Raw genomic sequence first — 20,971 nt, 5'->3', positions numbered from 1 at the left:
AAAAAAAAAAAAAAAAAAAAAAAAAAAAAAAAAAAAAAAAAAAAAAAAAAAAAAGGAAGTATCTGCTATTCCAGTCTGAGAGCAGGGGCAGCTTCACAGCCTGACTGCAGGCTCCAGGGGCACAGGGAGCCAGGGAACCCACCCTGCTCGAAAAGCTGTGACATCCCAATGTGGGCACGGGGCCAGCTCCTCCAGGAAAGCTGCAGSACAAGCCTTCACCCTCCCAGCTGGCAGATGACAAAAGGTTCAGAAGAAGCTGCGGGGCTCGCCCTGGCCCTCTGGCACAGACGGGCAGGTCCGGATGATGCTGCCAGGGGCTTCCCAGCACTCTGTGTCAGCAGGAACAGCGATGCCACCAGGTTTCCTGTCCCACTCCCAAGGTCCTTTGGGTGCTCAACCTTCTGCCTGCAAGCAGAGATTTCAGCAAAACACAGCTCCAACCCCATTTTATGGCTGCCTTTATCTGATGCACGATACTTGGTCTTGGTCAGGCCACTCAGTAACTCCCCCTTGTTTTCCCCACATTCTGATTTTCCTACKGAACTTTCCAGTCAAAGGGCATTTACTGACCAGTGTCTGAAAACAAAACCCATCTTGTTCTCTGTCTCAGCAACATATAATGTCAAGGGTGATGGAGAAAGGGCATGGAATGGAGCAGCCCAGAGGGCACCAGGGGGCTGGAAGCACTGCATGCCCGGCTCCCTGCCCTCCCTCCACACCCACGCCTGGCTGCAGGAACCTGCTCTGACAAAACAAAGTTAACACCAAATTTCAAGTGTCTTCACCAAGGACATACAACAAACAAGTTTGTTATTTCAAATATATTTCAGAGAAACACACTTCAAAATAAATCTCCTTGTGTTGATTTGCAAACTGTATTTTGTTGAAGGCAGTGTACAGAACRGATGCTGCTTGGAGAACATCCTCTGCCCAAGGGAAAAGACACCAATGCACAGCCATGACAAACAGCAGTGGCTGGATGTGCACAAAAACCAACACAACCTGGTAAAACCCCTCATCACTGCCCCAGGACACAGCTCCCTGGGCAGGACCAGGTCACCCCACAATCCAGGAGGCAGAGCCAGGAGCAGGGATCCACTCACACCGAGGAGGGAATGCCAGAGGTGCTTCCAGCAATGACTAACAACTGGGCAACAGGATCCAAAAGGTCACTTGGGAGACAGGAGAGAGATCCAAGAACCAAATCACTGTGCACTCATTTTGGGCCAAACTAAAAACAGACTCAATAGCACATTGCTGGGGCTGCTGTCCTTACTGTACAAAAAGCAAACTCAGTTTTTCCTATCAAGAGAAACGCCACTCTCATGGACATCTCTGGGCACAGCCGATGTGAGTTCTGCCCTTGGAGAAGCCACCAAATTGACCCAAGAATGTGATCTCCAGAAGGAGCCCCCTGATGCTGAACAGCATCACACCTCACCATCTGTTCCTGCCTTGCAGAGCTCTAAACATTTAAGTTTGCCTATGAGACACAAAATCCTTTCAAATCTGCATTTATGATGATTTGAAGGCCTGACAAAACCATTGCAATACTCTTGCTTAGCCCCAGCCACCTCACCCACAAACCACTGCAAGGCTGTGGATCACCACCAGCAACATCTTCAGTAGAGAATCCACCACGCTCTGAACACACCATGATGTCTCACCATTAAAAACATCCACACCTTGGTAGGAACAGCTGGGAAAACACAGCCTGAAGCCACAGATCCTCAACACAGCATCTTCCAGATCACCCTGAGGTCATGGACACACATTYCTGCACCTCAGGGAAACCCAGCAGACAGACCATCCCTAACCCCAGCARGGCACAAACCGGCACTGCTGTGAGACCACTGCGACACAAACCCTGCCCTGAGCAGGAATCACCACTTAGGACAGGAGATGCACTTTCACAGAGATACTCAAAGGGCCAATCTCAGCCAAAAAAAACCAAATGCCAGTTGATACCAGTGCCTAAAATGAGGCACAAAGGTGGGAATTCAGCTCACTGATTCACACAGGAGAAACCTTGAGGAAGGGAACCCTTGTCCTGCCCTGGGCACAGCTCCTGTTGGGAGTAGAAAATCACCCAATTTCCCTAAAACTGCTCCAGATGGAAACAAAACAACTGCCCTCTTTGGCTATGGRCAATTCCACCTGTGGGAAGGGGTTYTGCYTKCTTTCCTCATTTTCTTTCTTYCTGAAAATGAAGCCACATCATCTGTACACCACAGGCTGAGCTCAGAAGATCTGCTTCAGCCAGGCAGCTCGGACATCCCTGCCTGAGSAACCCCAGGGAACCACAGAGGCTTTGCTCCATTTATGGCAGCRCTGCTTCCCCGCTGCCCAGGCGTCCAGTGTGAACTACATGGTTTTCCAAGAAAAGTACAAACAGTAAATGATAGCTCTTTGTAGCAGGAAATGCCTCTTTAGTCTGAAGTGGAAAACCATATCCACTTATTTAAACCTATTACAGGCAATATTAGTCATTTGTGAACCTTATAAGGAGAGCTCATTTTGCCTGGGTAATTTGTGATTTTGCTACAGAATTAATTCCACTAGAAATCAAAAAAACCCCAAGAAAACCAGACCAGCCAAAGGAAAAACCCCATRTGCAAACAAAAGACCACAACACACACACACAAAAAAACCCCAACTAAAAAAAATCCCCCCAAAACCCCCAATACCAAACTCATGCCTTAATTTTACTTCGAAATACCCTAAAAAGTCAATTTGGCAGGGCCTTCAAATACATATTCATTGAACAGATGCTCAGGGAAATGACAGGTGGATGTCAATGAAGTGGGAGGGTTTGTCCAGAGGAGATTTTGGTCCCCATGCTGCTCATGCTTCAGTTGACACAACCTCAAAGATTCAACCCAGGCCACAGCCTGGATGAGCCTTACAAGGCATAAATGATAATCCACATGTATAAATGAACAGAACCCACTTTTCCCATCAGTTTCCATCAAAAACCATTTTGTTTTACTGGTTCTAAAAACACATTACCCTGACAATGGGGATGCTCCAACATCCAAGAGAGAGCACATCTGCTCCAGGGCCAGCCACAAACCTTCTGAACAAAAGTGACACAGGAGCACATSAGAGAGAACCAACCTGTTCACGGAGAGCAGCAGCTGGTCCACACATGCTTTGATCTTGTTTTGTGCTTCTAGATGGGTCATGCTGTCCGTGTTCTCTCCGTTAATTGCCAGAATAACATCTCCTGGGCACAGGTCTGCCATGGCTGCTTTGCTGCCTGGGTTAATCTGGGAAAAATAAAAGGGTTACTTAAAAGAATGCTGGGTTTTTTTTAAAAAAGGAGTCCAGTTTCAGCCAACCCCACCCACTGGGTGACCATGTCCTCCCCTCACATTTATCTCTTGCTTGACATAAATGTAATACTCTCTTTCCAGAGAGATGCTTCACACTCCTTTGGCTTGCAGGCTTCACMGGATGCTGCAAGAGTCAATCCCTAAGGAGCACATGAACCTCTCCTCTCCGGTGAACCACCCATGGAGAAGTGCAGTGCCATCCCCTGACTGCTGCCTCAGGAGAGATTTGACATCACTTTTTCCATATTGTCATGTTAATGACTTGCCTCTTTCTAGCCCTGCATGGTCACCATCCTCAGAGGGATTTAGCAGATGTGGCACTTGGGGACATGGTTTAGTGGTAGCCTTGGCAGTGCTGGGGTAACAGCTGAAGTCGAGGATCTTTAAGATCATTTCCATCCTAAATGATTCCATGAGTCTATTCTATAAATATCACACAGCTTGTTAAGCCTCCACAATTCTTTCCTTCTGGTTTTGTAGGAGTGCCAGAACCTTATAAAACTTCTAAGTTCTTTCCTGAGGAGCTAATGACAGGCCCAGGTACTGTTTGTGGTCAGCCATAAGACCAATCCTGTAGCCCATAAAAGAGGTTCCTGAGAAATYACCATTTCGTTTACATCATCCTAAATGTGGTTTTAATTTTTACAATAACATAAAATGACGCAAGGCATAGTCAGAACAGGTAAACATGTCTGGTTAAACTCTTAATAGCTGTGTTTGCCCTCTAATTTCCTCTCGAGTTTATTCAGAGCATCTGCTAACCAAACATGTTTTATTAACTGGGAAGTTAYGGCGAGCCTGACTTTTGGTTATTCGTGTGTCACTGCACTAAAGAGAGCCGGTGCTTTGGTTCTTTTTACTCTTCATTGACACAGATAGAACTCCCTGTCTCAGGTGCTGGGTCTCTGCCCCAGCCTCCCTGAGAGATCCAGACAAGAGAAGCACTGCTCTACCCAGCACCTCCCTTTGGATGTGGCTTACAGCGGTGCAAGACAGCAACTAGACACCAACAGTGCAGTTTTTCAGATAGTTTGAGACCAAGTGGGGCAGTTTCCTGCAGTTTCCTGGTGCCCAGAAGCCCCCAGCCACCACAGGCTGTTGTTAAACAGGTGTTTTTTTTAGAAAARAGGCATGCACACATCCTGCCCTTCCTCTTCATTTAACAGAATCCTTGAATGGCYTGGGYTGGAAGGGACTGGAACGTTCACCCAGTTCCACGCCCCTGCCATGGGCAGAGACATCTTCCACCAGCCCAGGTTGYTCCAARCCCCATCCAACCYGGCCTTGGACACTCCCAGGGACAATTTGTTCTGTTTTTGTAGGGAATTCAAAGAGGATTTAGTCTTAGCACAAAAGCTCCTGTGGAGCTACCCCTGGTGAGAAGCCCACACCCCTCAGGGGAACACGGGACAGGTGCACTGCTCCCTGTGTGACCACGGCCACTGACACCACCGAAACACGAACCTGGAGGTATTTGAGAAGCTCCAAACATTTCTGACATTTAAGCAGAACTGGCAGCCCGAGTTAGAGCTTTTGTTGCATTGTCAGAGTAAATCAGTATTTGCCATTTGCTCTTCAATAGTTTCAGCTGGGCTGTTTGGCTCTGACAAACCTGCCCAGGCCAACCCCTCGCTGGCTGCCCGGTGACTCAGCCCAGAGCAAACAACAGGAGGTGTTTTCAGCTCCACACACATTAGCTCTGACCCAGGACATTTCAACCCAGGGCAGGATTATTTTTCCCCTGGCATTGTTAGGTTTTTTGGACCCTTGTGTCTATTCACGGTACATTAGGGTCCTTCTATAGCCCCAAAAGCTGCCACGCCCATCCAAAAGTCAACCTGAGCTCAAYCAGCAGCTCCAAGGAGGCACCTCCATGCTCTTGCCTGCTGCTATCTGCTTCCCTCGGTGTCCACCCCACAGCCCTGGCTGCCTGCACGCTTTCAGACTAACAGACCTTCAGCTTGACACAGGACAGCTGTATTTTGTTGTCTATTYAGTGCTGTCTGGATGTCTGATGGATTTTTTCCTCCTGCACTGATCCTAACCAGGTTGTAGCTTCCTTGAAGAATAAGCTGTTCACAATGGGACTCTTAGCTGCTTCCTATTTTAGATTCTGCTTTGTTTCAAATTATTTTGGCAGTATTTTCATATTAGCATTTTATGCTAGCTGTGGAGATGACCGAGGGCTGGAAATGGAGCTGCACTCCAAGAATTCATTTGAGATACAGCATCGGTGTCTCAACAGTTTGGCAATCCTTACTGTAATGTCTGTCAGGCCCAAGATTTGCATTTTAGTGAATAATATTTAAAATACTGTAGACTGAGTTCTCCTAACTCACAGCTGTGTAAAACCATTGACACCAAACACTCCACAAAAAGGCCAACAGTTCTGGCTCTGGGTCAGTGCTGTGCCTGAATCCTCGTGCAGGGGCTCCACYTGCTTTGGACAGGTTCAGYTGTGGCCTCAGMARGGCTGGGTTAACAGCTGGACTCGATGGTTTTAGAAATCTTTTCCCACCCAAGCACTCTGTGATCATATGGCACAAGAGCCTGGCAGTGCAGAGGTTTTGGGATGGAGCTTGGATCAGAGGGATTCACCTGTGCCTCACTCCAGAGAGCCCTCAGGACTGCCCTGAGCCAGAATCACAGCAGAGGTGACATCAAGGAAGCACACACCAATCTGAGAGCAACCAGATAACTCATGAAGTCAAAAACACCAAAAAGAAAAYCTGCACCGAGCCACTGCAGCCCCGTGTTCTTGAAAGGGCTCCAAAGGAGCAGAGGTTTGAGAACAGGAGAGGATTAAGAAAAACAGTGGGAAGACTTTATTTGGTTTTCAAGTTCTCCRTCTGTGCCAAGAACAAACCATTTGAAAAATCAATGCAGAATGAACACAGACCCAGCCCAGACGGATGGATACAGAGCTCAGGGCGGTGTGAGCAATGCACCCTCCCAGGCAGCAGTGAGAGCCCTAAAGCCCATCCCAGCTCACACAGCCGGCTCTAGCACGGGCTCTGTCCCCAGTGCCTGCATGTGCCTCATCCTGCCAGGGTTTGGGTGGCTGGGGTGCTTTCCTCCAGTGAACAGCTCAGGCAGRGCAGTTACACAGCAGTGAGGAGCCAGCCTGTGCCTCACACCCTGCCCACGGCAGCAGGGCCCCACGCCGGTGGGGCTGTTTAGTGGGAGCTTTGTGGGGTGCTCRGAGCCCTCACACCATCAGCAGCTCAGGGGGTGCTCCCTGTGAGGCCGTGCAGCTCCCAAAGACCTCTGCTCGTGCTGTGGGGTGACMGCAACCCCAACACACCTTCAGAGCACTCAAGTGTACAGCACAAGAGCCAAAACCACAGCAAACACCGCGGGCTTAAAGAAACATAAATATTTTTATTRCAATTCCTCTAAAGGTTTTTCTTTTTCAACCAGAGAAGAAACCCGCCTCCTCTGGAAGCTCTGARCTCCCAAAGACATAACTTCATGAAGCACTGGAGCAGCACTGAGGTGAACCCCCAGCCATCAGTTAACTCACACTCCTGGTTACTGCTGTCCTGCCTGCAAAGGCATTTTCCCAACAACAGAAATCCAAATCCAGCCAATGGAGACTTGGGGTGAAGTTGCCCAAGACAGACAAGCCAATCCCACAGAAAGGGGAGAGGACCTTTTCTCTGCATCTTCCCRTTCCAGAGTGCCATCCAGACTATTCCTTTGTGCCAGCCCCGGTGCTCAGCAGGTTCTGGGCACAGCCTGGGGTGCAATCCAGAAGRGCTGATGGTTTCACAAAATCACAGAATAGTTTGGGCTGGAAGGGACCTTAAAGATCATCTTGCTCCACCCCCCTGCCATGGGCAGGGACACCTTCCACTGTCCCAGGTTGCTCCAAGCCCTGTCCAACTTGGTCTTGAACACTCCCAGGGATGGGGCAGCCACAGCTTCTCTGGACAACCTGTGCCAATGCCTCACTACTCTCTACAGAAATAATTTTGTTTTCATATCTAATCTAAATCCACCTTCCTTCAGTTTAAGGCCATCCCCCACATTTTCTGAGGGTGGATCAGAGCAACTCAGAGGAACAGTGGACCTGTCACCTGGGACCAGGGCAAGGCAGGATTTAGCTGGTGGCGAGCTCCATTCAGCAGATCCCACAGTGCAGCCCACCACCTAAGCACTGCTGCATTTTCAGCAGGAAGGAACTGAGCACGAAATATGTGCAGAAGCAGGCCATGTGCTGGGGAGGTCAGTGGCACTTTGTTTTCAGAGCTCCTTTTATGCCCATAGAAGCCCTGGTGTGTTCAGTGCCCCAGGCAGCCAGCACGCACAGCACGGCCACCGCTCCGGGAACACAGCATGCACGCCTGCCAGCTTTACTGCTCTCCCGAAATTAAATAAAGAGAGAACAATGTTCTGCGTTTAACCCGTCCACWAAAACAACCAGCTGCTTCCTCGCTTCTCTCTCTCAAAAAATGGAGATGCTTGAGAAGGTTTATAAACAGAAAATACTAAAAGAAACAAACCACTTGCCCAGCAATGATATTGTRGAGCAGAGCACAATGGGGTGAGCAGCTCCAGGCTCTCAGGATCCCAGAGAGCAGCCCCTCCCCACATAGCATGCCTGTGGAGGGTGCTTCCTGTGGGGATTTGCTCCGCTAGAAAGCCAGAATGGACTTTTTTTCCCTTTTCTTATAAGCATATTATTCTTCCTAACCCCCTCAGGATTTGTCTCACTTACTACATCTTTCTAAGTCCTCCACATAGCACTGTGCTTCAAAAAATACCAGACATGCAATATGGGTGCCTGTCTCAATCCCCTCTATTGCTCCAGTAAGAAAAAGATAATTTTAAGGGAAGAGCTCCCAGTGAACAGCCCTTCTTTCACTGCCCCGGCCTCTTCAGACACCACAGAGGGTTTGGTGACAGCACTGCAAGCATCACCTCCACACCATAACTCTTGCCAAGTTATGGCATCCACCAGGGAACTCTATCTCCATAATTACAACCAATTTTTAAAAGTAAGTTTTTCCAATCATATTCCTCACTGCTTTTCCCAGGATTACCATCCACCTCTCTGCTCTCCTCTGAGGCAATTATACTGCAGCAGCCCCCTCCCCAGCCGAGTGCATACCTGGATGTTGTGAAACAGAATGGGATAATCCCAAAGCCAGCAGCAGCTCTTTTATCTGGCCACTAGAGTCCTGTTAGGATTTACTAAGTGCTGGCATCTGACAATGGCAGGCCATTAAAATAAAGCACATGAGGCCAACTGCCCCATGCTTAACCWGAGTCACTTGGTGCTGGAGATGTGCAGTCTAATTTAGTAAGCAAGATTATTTACACCAAGAGGATTTGTGCTTGAAACACACAATGCTCCACCTTCTGCCCTGGAGCTTGGCCACAGAAGGGTGCCAGGGCTGGGAAAGCATTCAGAGCAGGGCAAAGTCCCTGTGCCTGCTGCCTGCATCCCCTGCCCACACAGGGACTGAACCCTGCCCACTACAGGGACAGCTCTACTGGGAAACAGCTTTGCTCAAGCCAACTTTAGAATCAGGCAAACACCACAGCCTGAAGCAATCAATACTTTAAAGAAAAGTTAATATTACAAATTAACCTAATTCCTCTTAATTCTCTTTTTCCCAGAAACCTGCCTGTATAATCACCTGTGTCAGGACTGAAGGATGAGGGATGCAGCTCCTCATTGCCTGCCCAGGCCTCAGCACAGCCATAGGAAAGACCAAATTAATCTTTATTCCCCCAGAATTTTTTATTCAAATCAACAAAAGATGCATATTCTATCCACTCACACCTACATAACAAAGGCAGCTTTCTCTCTGTCACACCTTCACCTTTAATGAAAGTGCAATTCTAATTTATCCCATCAGTGAATGAAGCCAGGATTTAATGGGTTAAAAGGTGCAATCCCAAACAAGCCCACACAGAACACACCACTCTTCTCTTAAATCAATGGTAGTTTGTTGTAGGCAAGGCTGGGGGAATTTTCTGTTCTGCAACTGTGATCAAAAGGGCCTGATTAAAGTCTTYGAGAGGCTTTCAAGATAGTGTGACAAAATTCTCAGCTTTTCAACAAAGCCAGTCTGTTCCATGCCATGGGGTAGGGGATGATCTTACGTAGCTACATCTTTAAAACAGGAAGAACCAAGAGTCAAATAACTAACTAATGAAGATAAATTCCCCAAGTCCTTTAAACATTCTTTCCAGGGATTCTCTTTTCAAAGCATCCTGCCTTGAATTCCTTGCCAATTGATTTGCATTTTTCTAGTTGCTTATATAAAGTCTGATGTATTAAGGCATTATTTAGATATGCTCACGGACCAGTAAAAGAAAAACACTGTTTATGCAATGTTAATTCATTGAACTACTGAAGAAAACAAGAAGCTTAAAAGAATAAAAGGGAAAGAACCAGTTATAAAAGGCAAGACACTCAAAAATCGTTTTGAATCCAAGTACTAATGGATCCAAATCCAAATTCAGAAACAGATCCAGAGTGTAGATCCTAAACAGCTCAGAGGCTGAAGCCTCTGTACAAAAAAAAGTCTGAGAATCAATGAAATTGGATATGGGTTATAGAGGAACCAGCCAGTAACCCATGTGCAAACCTGAAAATGTAGATTGAGACAGACAAGGAAGGGATCCACGAGGATCATCTGGTGTATTTTGTCAGCCCAAGGACAGCCACAACTCCAGCAGCACACCCCACGCTGTCACTGATCACGGTCGCCGGGAGCCCCTTACTCCTTCCTCCAAAGACAAGTTGCAGATTCTGTGTTGCTTTACTGTACAKAACAGCTGCTACTACACTTAAATCTGCTTTGCATTTACTCTGCTGTGTTAGGGAGCAAGGCCARGGTGGCACAGTTTGCCCTGGGGACACCAGTGAGCCCTTGATGTGGGTGTGCTTGGAGCACCGCCACAGTCCCTCGGGTACCGCACCACTGCACACCTCTGCACAAACCAGACTGAGCAGCATCATCAGAGTGTTCATGGCCAGAACTGCTTCATCTCCTTCAGAGCTTTAGGGCTCAGCCCTCCAGTGAAATCATCCCCCTTGGACACCCTTYAAAAATATCTTGAGCCCTCCTCAGGGGCCAGCCCTGGGTGCTGTGCAGAAGGCTGGGAGAGCTGCTTGGAGCATCTCTTCCAAACCATCTGCCTCTTGGCTAGGAAGGCAAGCTGACATTTTCCTTCCCATCAAAAGCAAAGTGGCCACTGACTGATCTCCAAACAGAAGAAAATTCTTTGGCATGAAAAGTTTAATTCAGTTGGTGAGCAAACCTGAAACTTCATTTTTATGGTACAGGTAGGTGTCAATCACAGACTGCAGAGATTTGTGCATTTGCTACACAGCTGCTTTCTCCCAGTTTAATGGTGAATGTCAAGGATTGTGCAGGGTTTGGTCTTTTGAACCAGAAGCTTTACACACACCAAAGGTTTCTGAAGTGTTTTGTGGTTTATGGTAAACAACAGCATTCAGAGGACAGCAGCACCCCACAAACCTCCCAGCTGACCTTCTCTCTTATTATCAGCCAGTCCTGGAGTCAACTGTYCACAACAGCTTTTCATCTAGCTGTGCACTGTCCATGTCTGATAATTAACAATAAAGACTTTAAATAATCTTCTTTAATCTGGTCTATTTTGCTTTCTGAAGCTCRGGCTGTTAAATATCATTGCCACATAATCTGCTATCAGTGCACACCACATGTAAAACTACTTAAGGCTTAATGGGTGTGAATGCGAGTTGCTCTGGTTGACAAGAAGGATTGAGTGTGGCACAGGCTGAGGCATCTTTATAGCGTTTCGAAAATTTATTGGCTGAAAACCTCTTGAACAGCAGTTTTTTGGAGCTGTGTTCTCTGTGGGGAGAAAGTGGGGTTTGCTTTGGGTCTCTCCTGGCTGTAAAAGTTCCTCAAAAGCCACAATGTGAGTTGACATCTTTGCAATTGCTCAAGTAACATAGTGAAACCTGTGTTTGCTTGAAGTTTTTGTGTAAATTGTGAAGTAGAAACCAAACATGACTTATCTACCAGGGCCTGGGGCAAGCAGGGTGTCAGGGGCTGTGTACAAACCCACTACACGAACAAGCTCAGTGAGATACGGGGTTTGCTCTGGCACACATCTGGCACTGACAACAACTCAAGCAGAGTATTTTTCTGTGAACATGTTTGTTTTAACCTTTTTTTATCAACACTGCCAGATCTTGAGAGAGCTACTGTTTTCTTTCACGCTTTAGCACCTGTGGTCACAGATGACTTAAAAAATAAAAACGTTTTTACTAAGTGTTTGGGTATCTGAGATCCATGAGTCAATGCATTTTCAGAGCTCAGAAACCAGACAACAAATACAGTTAGCAATATTAAAGAAGATTTGTGCCTCCTAGGGTTTCATGTGACTCTTGTAAACTTGTGATATGTATTTTTCCCTCAAGGTACCAAAAATTGAATTCAATTGCATTGTTCTGCACTAATTCAACACAATTCATAACGGAGTATTTGTGTTAAAATTAAAGGACTTATCCAGTTTTAGCAGGACCAGGTTTATAACCATCTGTTGTGTTATATAGCAACAAAAAGTTTAGGGAAAAAAGAAAAATTGTACATGTTTTCCCCTGTATGCTTCTTACACCAACAGAGCTGCTTTAATAAGCCTGCTATCTGACCTTATTATCTTTAACCCACTTTTATCAAGTGGGATATAAGTGCACACTTCTWCAAAGTAATTCTGAATACCTGTCCCAACAGGCAATCTTTCAATCTTMAAGGAAAATTGACATCACCACCATTTAAAAGTAAAACAAAAAGAAGGGGAGGAAGAAAAAACCCCAARCCCACAAACCCCTAATCTCAAATASCCAGGGACACTGACCCCATTTGGTTTTGTCCGGCCTGGCAGAGGCCTGGTGTGTTTTTGAGGGTGTGCTGGGTTTATTTTGTTAACTTGCCCCAAGGTCAGACCTTGCCTGAATGGATCTACATGAATCATTCTTTCCGCCTGCTTTCCCACTCGGGATTATCAGTGTGCTTGATTACGGTAATTAGCATTAGGTTTTCATTCCAGCATGTTCCACCAGGGCTGTCTCCTGAACCAGCACAAGCATTTGYTCTTCTCTTCCACTTATTGAGCAAAGCCTCAGCAATAGAAACACTTCAGCAGCAAATATATTTGTGACATATTTCTGTTCGTTCTTATCTGTAGCTCAGATTAACTGTTCTGGACCAGCACAGCTTCACACGGAACCACCCAGACCTCTCACCCCTRAGTTTACAGGAATGATGAGAACAACAAAAACTGACAGGCAAAAGTATTTCCTTCCACTTGAAAAAATCATCCCACTTGAAATAGTATAACAAACATCACTATGCAACCAACAGAGGGACAGCTTTCATCACTCAGCTCTACACAGGCAGCAAACCCACCAAAACTCAGAAGAAATCAGGTGGGGTCCTAGTTTTGGGATTCAGCAACACAGAGCAGCTTCTTCAGTCCATTTGGGAGCTCTGAACAGAGGGCACATCATTTCCATCTAATAAACTATTAAATACATAAGAACTGCACGCAAAACCAGGAAAACCTTATGGAAATCAAGTGAAAAGCCCTGCTCCCTTTGCTGCTGTCTGATYCTTGCTTCACCAACGTGGAGTTCCTGGGGTAACCRAACCTGTACCCCCAGCCCTGGCTCKGGGGAGCCCCTTGTGCTCAGCCATCCCCACCCAAAGAACAAACCCCACAGAGTTATCACCCCGAGTGGGTTCTCTCTGTACTCACACAGGATCACAGCACACACTCGGGCATTTGCTGGCTGCCCTGACAGAGTCAACAAAATCACTTTTACTGGAATTCCTTCCTCAGCAGAATTCYTTCTTGAGTATCCTAACCTTTAACAGGACACGTCTCTGCTCAAACGCAAAAGCTGCTTAAGTTTAAAAGTCAACCTTAACTCAAACAATACCTGGATAATGGATTGCAGACCAATTATTTCTCACCCTTCTTGTGTTACAGTTCCAAGCCTACGCTGAAAATTGCATTTTTGCTGCTCCACTAGAGACCAGTGGGCAAACTAAAGTTGAAGCCAGCAGATAAAGGAAAAATTGTATTAAAATCTCATTCAAAAAATACTGGAATTGGTCCATTTGTCAATTATCTGTTTAGMCAAGTAATTTATCTGTGATTTCAAAAGCAGCAAGTGCACAGATTAACACTGGCAGAGCWGGGCAGATGACGACATCGGCTGCTCCAGGAGCTGGACAAGCGAGTTCAAGTGATTAAACGCATTCAGCTCCTCTAGTTACGCTAATGACTGATTATCTTTTAATCCCAGGCAAGGGGTAGATCAACTGTGATCCCACACAGAACCACAGCACTCACTGATGTGGTTACAAGCACAACACTGAGCACAGCTGAGTTATTCCATTGCTGYTCCTGAGCCGTGGCCCCTGGTCAAAAGGAATGTTGTCACTGGAGTGAGAACCCCTTCCCCACGGAKGGCAAACACAACACCCAGTATTAGCCTGCTCAACCAAGGAAAAGCAGCTGTCAGCTACCAGAAATTTAACTAGGTCTTAAAACCACTTTCTATCAAGTCATTAAGGACGACTAGAAGCAGATCTTTTGGATCATTCCCTACCCCTATAAATATCCTTAGGAGCAGCAGCCATTAATGATGTGATGTCCTACAGCTAGTGTTAGCTCAGTGTAACAGTGGGTATAAAACAAGCTGGGTCTACCCCCATGAGAACAGTTTGGGACTACAAATCCTGTCCCACACACACCAGCACCACCCTCCAGGGCTGTGTGACCCCAAACTGGCCCAGCAACTCCAGCCCTGCTCATCTGGGTCCTCCTGAACATACAGGAAGAAACCAGGGATAAAAGGGTAGGTATAGCACACCTCACTCTCATGTGACTGCATGAGAGGGATGCCCTGAGCACGCCCTTCTGGGTTTGCATTTTTCTGTAACACTGAGAAACTCAACCCTCCATCTGGAGCCCTGGCCTCTCCAGGGCAAAGCTCAGCATCAGCTGCTCAGTGGAGCAATCAGATCTTTACCCCTTGKCACTTAAGAGTGATCAAATCACAGAGGGAAGTGACCTGTTTTTGAGAGAAAAGGACCACTGCTTAATGTCATGAGCATATCTGAAACAGCTGCAAGGGATGGACTGAACACCATCAGCTGCACCTGCACAGACACAGCCATCTCACAGGGGTTAAAGGCCAAAGTAAATTTTTCTGAGTGAGGCAAGTCCCATCCCAAAGCAGGACCGGGTCATTGTCACATTCCATGCTATGAAATCCATATTTTGTCAAGTTTCTCCTGATGATATTGTCACAAGCCACTTTTGTGGACCCCCTTCAGCTTTCCCCTGCCCCTTGCCAGACATCTCTCTCTGCCCAGCATCACTGTGCCTCTTGCTCAGCTCAGCTCAGCCTGGCAGCCCCTTTCACACCCTCTGCTCCATTATTTTCCCCTCCAGAAATGACACATGGACTGCAGGTCCCTGCAAATGCACCACTGAAGAACTCTGCCTTCACTTAACCTGGGGCAATGGCACTTGGACAGGCTTTGGAGAGAAAACTGAACATTTCCAGGTGCCCCAGCTGGCAGCAAAGCTTGGCTGGCCACGGCTCCTCACATCCCTGCACTGTCACAGCTGGGTAGAGTTCTGGGGAGGAACAGYTTCCTGTAGCAGCTTAGCAAAGAGAAGAGAAAACCAGTCTATCTAAAAGAACAATTTTCCCCCCCTAACCCTTACACAGACAAATTTGTGGGTTTTAAGTAGGCAGCCAGACTCCAGCACCAAGAGCTGAATGTGGGTGGCTTTGGATGCCTCAAATCCCAGACTGCAACTTCATTTCCCAACGTAACCAGTCCAGGTAGGATGCCTGCAGAGCTGTACAGCCCAAACACCTTGTGACACGATGATCCCCAACCCCCCTTGTGCCCAGCAGTGGGGTGCAGTGACCCCACATCCCTCAGGCAGCCCAGCACCCTGAGAATGTTGGCATCCCGGGCTCACAGCTGGCTGTGGGATTCCAAGAGTGTGGTCCTGCCTCCCGGCAGAATTTCTGCTTTTCCAAAGATGTTTGCAATTTAATGGCATTTTAGTATAAAACAAATAAAATTGAAAGTAAAGAAAAAAGGCACTTTGAAGGAAGCAGAAGTCAGCCAAAAGCCTCCACAATTAGCAAGAGGCTCCCTCCCTCCTGCAGTGAGCCAGCCCAGGCAAGGAGGATGGAGGCTTCTCATTCCTGGGGACAGGAAGCCCCCGGCCCCTTGCCCATGTTTCAAACCAGAAAGAACAGATTTCCTGGACAATTAAAGAATAAAAGGGAATATGGCACCACATCAGCCATGATCAGCCCTCTGCACAGCAGCAGGGTTGCACAGACCCACCACCAAGCAGAGCCCTGGCTCCCCACRGAGCCCTCCAGCAGCCCCTTCCTGCATCCCCATGGCCAGGAGCTGTAGCAGAAGCTAATTCTCATTCTGCTTTAACATTTTCAGGTACTATTTGCAAAGCAAGTGAGGTCTTTTCTTGTGTTTAGAGCCCAAGCAGAGCATTCTACACCTATATTTACATCCCAACGGATTGCTTATCACCCTCTGGGAGCAGCTGTTAGAATAGGACACACCAGAGCTTTACTTTGCTCTTTAGTGGGAGCAGAATTAAAAAATGATCCCATTTAAGAGGCTACCAAATGGAATAATACCCTACATCTGCTTCTTGAATTACGGCTCCTTGAACTCCACAGCAAGACTGGCSTGATGAGAATCATTCTCCTCACACCTCCCAAATTTGCTGATTCAAACAACAAATTTSGCCAGCCACCTGTCTAGGCAGAAGCAGACTTAACTTTTTCTTGTTTAATATTAAACCAGGTTGTCTTTTCCAAAGTAACAGGAAAACAGGCTCCTTCTACTAAGTTCAGATGTTCATTTCCACGACAGGAACATTTCTGCAGTTTCCAGGAGGTGATTTGTGATATATTCCATGTTACCAGGGGACAAAATGAACTTCCCATGGCCAGGAGGTGCAGGCTGAGCCCCAAAAGCGGAGAGCCCCCTGTGGCAGCACAGCCCCGCCAGCTGCTGCTCCCTGCACCACCCCGACCTTCCCTCTCCTCCATCCATCTCCTTCTCCAAACAGCCCTCACTGGAGCGCTTGGAAAGGGACAGTCCAAAGYAAAAACAGAGACAAAGCCATGAAACAGACGCGTTTCAACTCAAAGACAAACTAAATCTCTTTAAAACGTGTTCTCCTCCATAATTATTTCTTTTAAACTCAAGGGTTTGCATCTTCTCTTTCCTGTCACAGCTTTGGCAGATGAATGAAAAGACGGCAAACAGCTTGTGTGCGTTACAACAGTATTTTTAAGTTATAGCTGCTTTCAAAGCCTCTCAATGCACTCAGTGTTTGTTCCAGAAGTTGAGCAGCAGCTGCCCAGGGGAGCTCGGCAATCCTACACGGCCCGACATGCCGGGAAGGCAGAGCAGCTTGGGGCATGCAGCCCTTTCCCGGGGCAGCCCGACGGCGATGGAAAGCCCAGTGCCCACGGGAATGTGCCCAGCTCAGACACAGCACCTCATCCATCACACAGCCCCTCGCACCACCTCTCCGCGCTCCTTCCTGCACGGGGGACGGTTTGTTTTCTCATATATCTACACACAAAGCCTATTTCAAGCTATCTGCGGCATCTTAGCAAAGAATTTTCCAGAATACATCTTTGTGAGGTCAAACGTAAGTGTGAGTACACTTACACAGTAATTACTACCAGCCCACAGAGACCCCAGAACACTGCAGCCTGCATGGAGAAACTTCTTGCCGACTTAACTCATGCCTTCTTTAAAAACCCCAACACCCTGTGAACTCAGTCCAGGGCATGAATCCAAACCCTATGAACACAAAAAAACTTTGAAAGCAGATCCTTATGAATTAACATCCAAAAAAGTAAAGCATGGAGAACGCTGTAACACTGGGGAAAGCGTYTGAAACAGCTCTAAGCTCAGAGGGGAGCGCCTGAGTGTACTGGGAGCATACAGAATAATTTAAAGTTCAAAAGAGCCCAAGCGCTGCCCAAGCACAGCTCGCCCGGCTCCGGGTACCACCGGCCCCGCCGCATCCCCGCCGCATCCCCGCCGCATCCCCGCCGCCGCTGCCCATCACCTGCGCCCGCTCCCCGCTCCGCTCCCCCTCCGAGCTCACCCTGGAGATGGTCAGCGGGGCGCTGAAATCTTTACCGCCCACCAAACGAAAACCCCACGGCGAAGGGCCACGCAGGACCACCGAGTGGGACATAGCGGCGGTGGGGCGCTCCCTGCCCGCGGGCGGCTCCRGCTCCCACTCGCGATCCCCGGCCGCGATCCCAAACCCCGGGACGGACCGATCCCGCCTCCCCGGAGCGCTCCGCCCGCAGGGCGTGTCGGGGAGGAGGCATCCACCCGTCCCGCCCGTCCTTGGGGGAGTTTAGCTCGGATTTTCTCTTGAATCCTTTTGTAAGTGGGGTTCGGAGCGACTGTTCGCAGAAGTTACAGTACTTTACTAGTGGTAAAGTATACGTTTGGTGTGCTCAAAGCCCCCCTCACTGTCGCTTTATCCTCTGGAGTGGAAGGAAGATGATGCAATAGGTCAGTAAACGTTTGGTTGTGGCTGTTTTATTCATTACAATAAAACTTTTGAAGAAAAAATAAGTCCAAGAAAATTATCAGTTTTGGTTTAAAGCAGTTTGTGAATATGCCATGGTCATCACTTGGGCAAAAGAGAAACTTTCAAGAAAATAATCACAGAATCACACAATGGTTCRGTTGGGATGGACCTGAAATTTCATCTCAATACAACCCCCTGCCATGGGCAGGGACACCTTCCACTATCCCAGGCCGTCCCAAGCCCTGTCCAACCTGGCTTTGAACTCTTCCAGGGCTGGGGCAGCCACAGCTTCTGTGTGCAACCTGTGCCAGGCTCTCACCACCTTCACAGGGAGGAACTCCTTCCTAATATCCAATCTCCCCCTGCCCTCTGTCTGTTTGAAGCCATTCTCCCTTGTTCTGTCTCTCCAGGCCSGTGCTCTAAGTCCCTCTCCAGCTCTCTTGGAGCCCCTTTAGRCACTGGAAGAGGCTCTAAGCTGTCTCCAGAGCCTTCTCTTCTCCAGGCTGAAYGCTGCCAGATCTTTCAGTCTGTCYCCATAGCAGAGGTGCTCCAGCCCTCAGAGCATCTTCATGGCCATTGCACCCCATGGCTGTGTCCTTGCAGGGGTGTGTGGAACAGCTCCCAGCACTGCAGAGCCAGCTGTGCTCTGTGTCCTGCTGGTACAGCTGAATCAGTGGCTGTTGGGGCAGCAGGGAGATGTTCATGCTGCCAGTAGGTGTTTAATGGGATGGTTTGCAGGCACAGAGTGATGGGTTGGAGGTGAGGTGGGTGGTCAGCAGAGATGCTCAGCATGTCCCCCAGAATCTGAGAAAAAAAATCTCAAAATGCCTCTAAAATCTCCCTGTCTTCCCAAAAAGGGCCAGACCAGAATATCTCACTTGAAAAAAAGGCACCTAACAAAGGATTCATTGTTTTGAAAGTCCAGTTTCATCGAGCACCTTCYTGTTGCCTAGTTTCTGTGAGTTTGATTTATGTGCCATTTGCTGTGAAGTCTCTTTGCTTGTGACACGGGAGGGTTTGTGTGACCGTCTCATTGCTGTGCCCATTTTCTGGGCTTTGGTCTGTGCTGTTTAATCAGGCTCCTGAGCTGTCCTGCAGCTTTAGCAGCATGAGTACAGTCTACATGCTCTGTCACGAACCTGAAACACAATAAACTTGGTTTGCTTTGCTAGAAAGGTGCCTGCAGAGGAGAGGTCCAGCTGCAGCCAGTGCCAGCAGAGCTTTCCCCTGCTCTTTGTTCCTCACAAGCGCCTGCCTCCACCAAGAGAGGCTGCACAGGCTGACTTTTGTCTGGGTGATGAATCATACCTCCTCATTCCTGCATGATATCACCCAGCCTGCAGAAGCCTGCGAGCAGGCTGCTCTGAGGTTTCCTAGCTTGTGTTAGAAAATCCACCCAGCCAAACAGCAAAATTCCTCTTGTGGAGAGCTGGAGGGCTGGTTGATGTCCCACCTCTCCTGCTCTCGCTGTTCAGTGATGAAGAGTGTTCCCCGAAGGATGGGGTTAAAGATGTGCACAAACTCAGTATGTCAGCATTGGCATCTCCTTCCTGTTAGGAGGGAAAGGAAAAAAAAAATCTTTCTGTGAAAGGCACTGAGTTTACTGGAAAGTGGCAACAATAAACCAGAGGTACAGAAAAAACGAAGAGAAAAAAGCGAAACCTGCCGTTCTGTGGAGTCAAACATTTCCCACTGCCATTCACTGGAGCTCCATTCCCAGAGTGGGTTCTGAACTGCACCCTGCTGTGAGGGGCAGCTCTGCTGTGCAGCAAAGCCTCGGGGGTTCCAAGTAATTYGCTGGCAGAGGCAATAGATTATCAAAACATAGAAATCCCCTCTATWAGAGTATTCATTTCAAAAGCAGACAGGAAACTGCTGGCTCCAAACTGAACTTTCTCTTCAAGGCTTTTCAAATGCTCAGTCCAGATCAACCGTCATGGAACTGACAGCTCATCTAAAACTTAACCCAAGTAAAACACAGTGAGCCAAATTGGTGTAAATTTGTGGGTGTGCTTATTCCAAATGAGATTATATTCCAGARTACATTACATCATGTGAAGTGGAGGCAGTTTTACTCTGAATAAAATCATCTGTATTTGAATTTCTCCTGATGGAAAGTGTTCACATGCAGAGCAGCCCTCAGGATTCAGAACTGTATCAGGAACTAATTCTGCACTCCTCTGTCATAGATGTTTTTTTCCAGGGAATGAGAGCATCAGCTAAAGAGGCCCACAGTTCAAAGGTGGTCTCAGCTGCTCACACACCTTTTCACATGTGCTTTCTTAGAGCAAAGCAAACATGACTCTGCAGTCTACAAAGGACCCAGTCAGCTCTCATTTCAGCCAACCAGCGTGGGCTTATGAATGCCTGGTTTTGTCTTTGGTAGRATCATGGAATCACAGAATAGCTTAGGYTGGGAGGGACCTTAAAGATTGACTCATTCCAACCAYCAGCCAWGGGCAGGGACACCTTCCTYTAGACCAGGTTGCTCAGCAAGAATTTTTCAATTCTATTTTAAGTAATTTCCAAAAATTAATCTGAATTCTATTTCTGGCTGAGAAGTTAACAAGACAAACAGCAGCTGAACCTTGCTGTGGGAGCAAGYCTTGTCATCCAGCTGAAATACAGTATTGCCAACGTGCTCATTCTTCAGCCGAGTGCTGAAACCCTACAGCGAGCTGTAACAGAGACCACACATTATTCAGAGAGAGGTCAAACATGTCCATGAATTCAATCTCATCACTCCATTCGCTTAATCTTTCCCCTCCCTGATATTTTCCTTGATGTTTGTTTCCAGTATTTTTCCACCCCAAAGCCTTATCACCTCTTTGTTTCTTTTTTTGAATATTCCATTCTGGCTCTGCCACTGGTGACACTCTCGGYTTCCTTCCTTTGTTATCACAGACCGACTGGGTAAACTATGGATATTCATCTTTGTGTCCCATTTTGAATKAGCATTCAGGTTTTCCATCTGTCACCCTCCCAATGTCTAG

The 20,971-nt window shown here is 47.6% G+C and overlaps 1 protein-coding gene across 1 annotated transcript in view; it reads right to left on the bottom strand.

Annotated features, from left to right (window-relative positions):
* PDLIM4 (PDZ and LIM domain 4) overlaps positions 1 to 17,737 on the bottom strand; it is a 43,433-nt gene extending 25,696 nt beyond the window's left edge. The window contains exons 1-2 of the mRNA XM_057383664.1: positions 17,538 to 17,737; positions 3,118 to 3,269 (exon numbers count right to left, since the gene is read on the bottom strand). Of these exons, the coding sequence (XP_057239647.1) occupies positions 3,118 to 3,269; positions 17,538 to 17,630 (245 nt within the window). The 5' untranslated portion in view covers positions 17,631 to 17,737. The remainder of the gene's footprint in view (positions 1 to 3,117; positions 3,270 to 17,537) is intronic.
* Positions 17,738 to 20,971: the final 3,234 nt, after the last annotated feature.

The sequence above is a fragment of the Malurus melanocephalus genome, unplaced genomic scaffold, assembly GCF_030028575.1.
Source record: "Malurus melanocephalus ecotype Western Australia unplaced genomic scaffold, MMel_1.1 scaffold_650, whole genome shotgun sequence".
NCBI lineage: Eukaryota > Metazoa > Chordata > Aves > Passeriformes > Maluridae > Malurus > Malurus melanocephalus.
The sequence above is the reverse complement of the archived record's forward strand: the minus strand, read 5'-3'. Positions and strand labels throughout refer to the sequence as shown.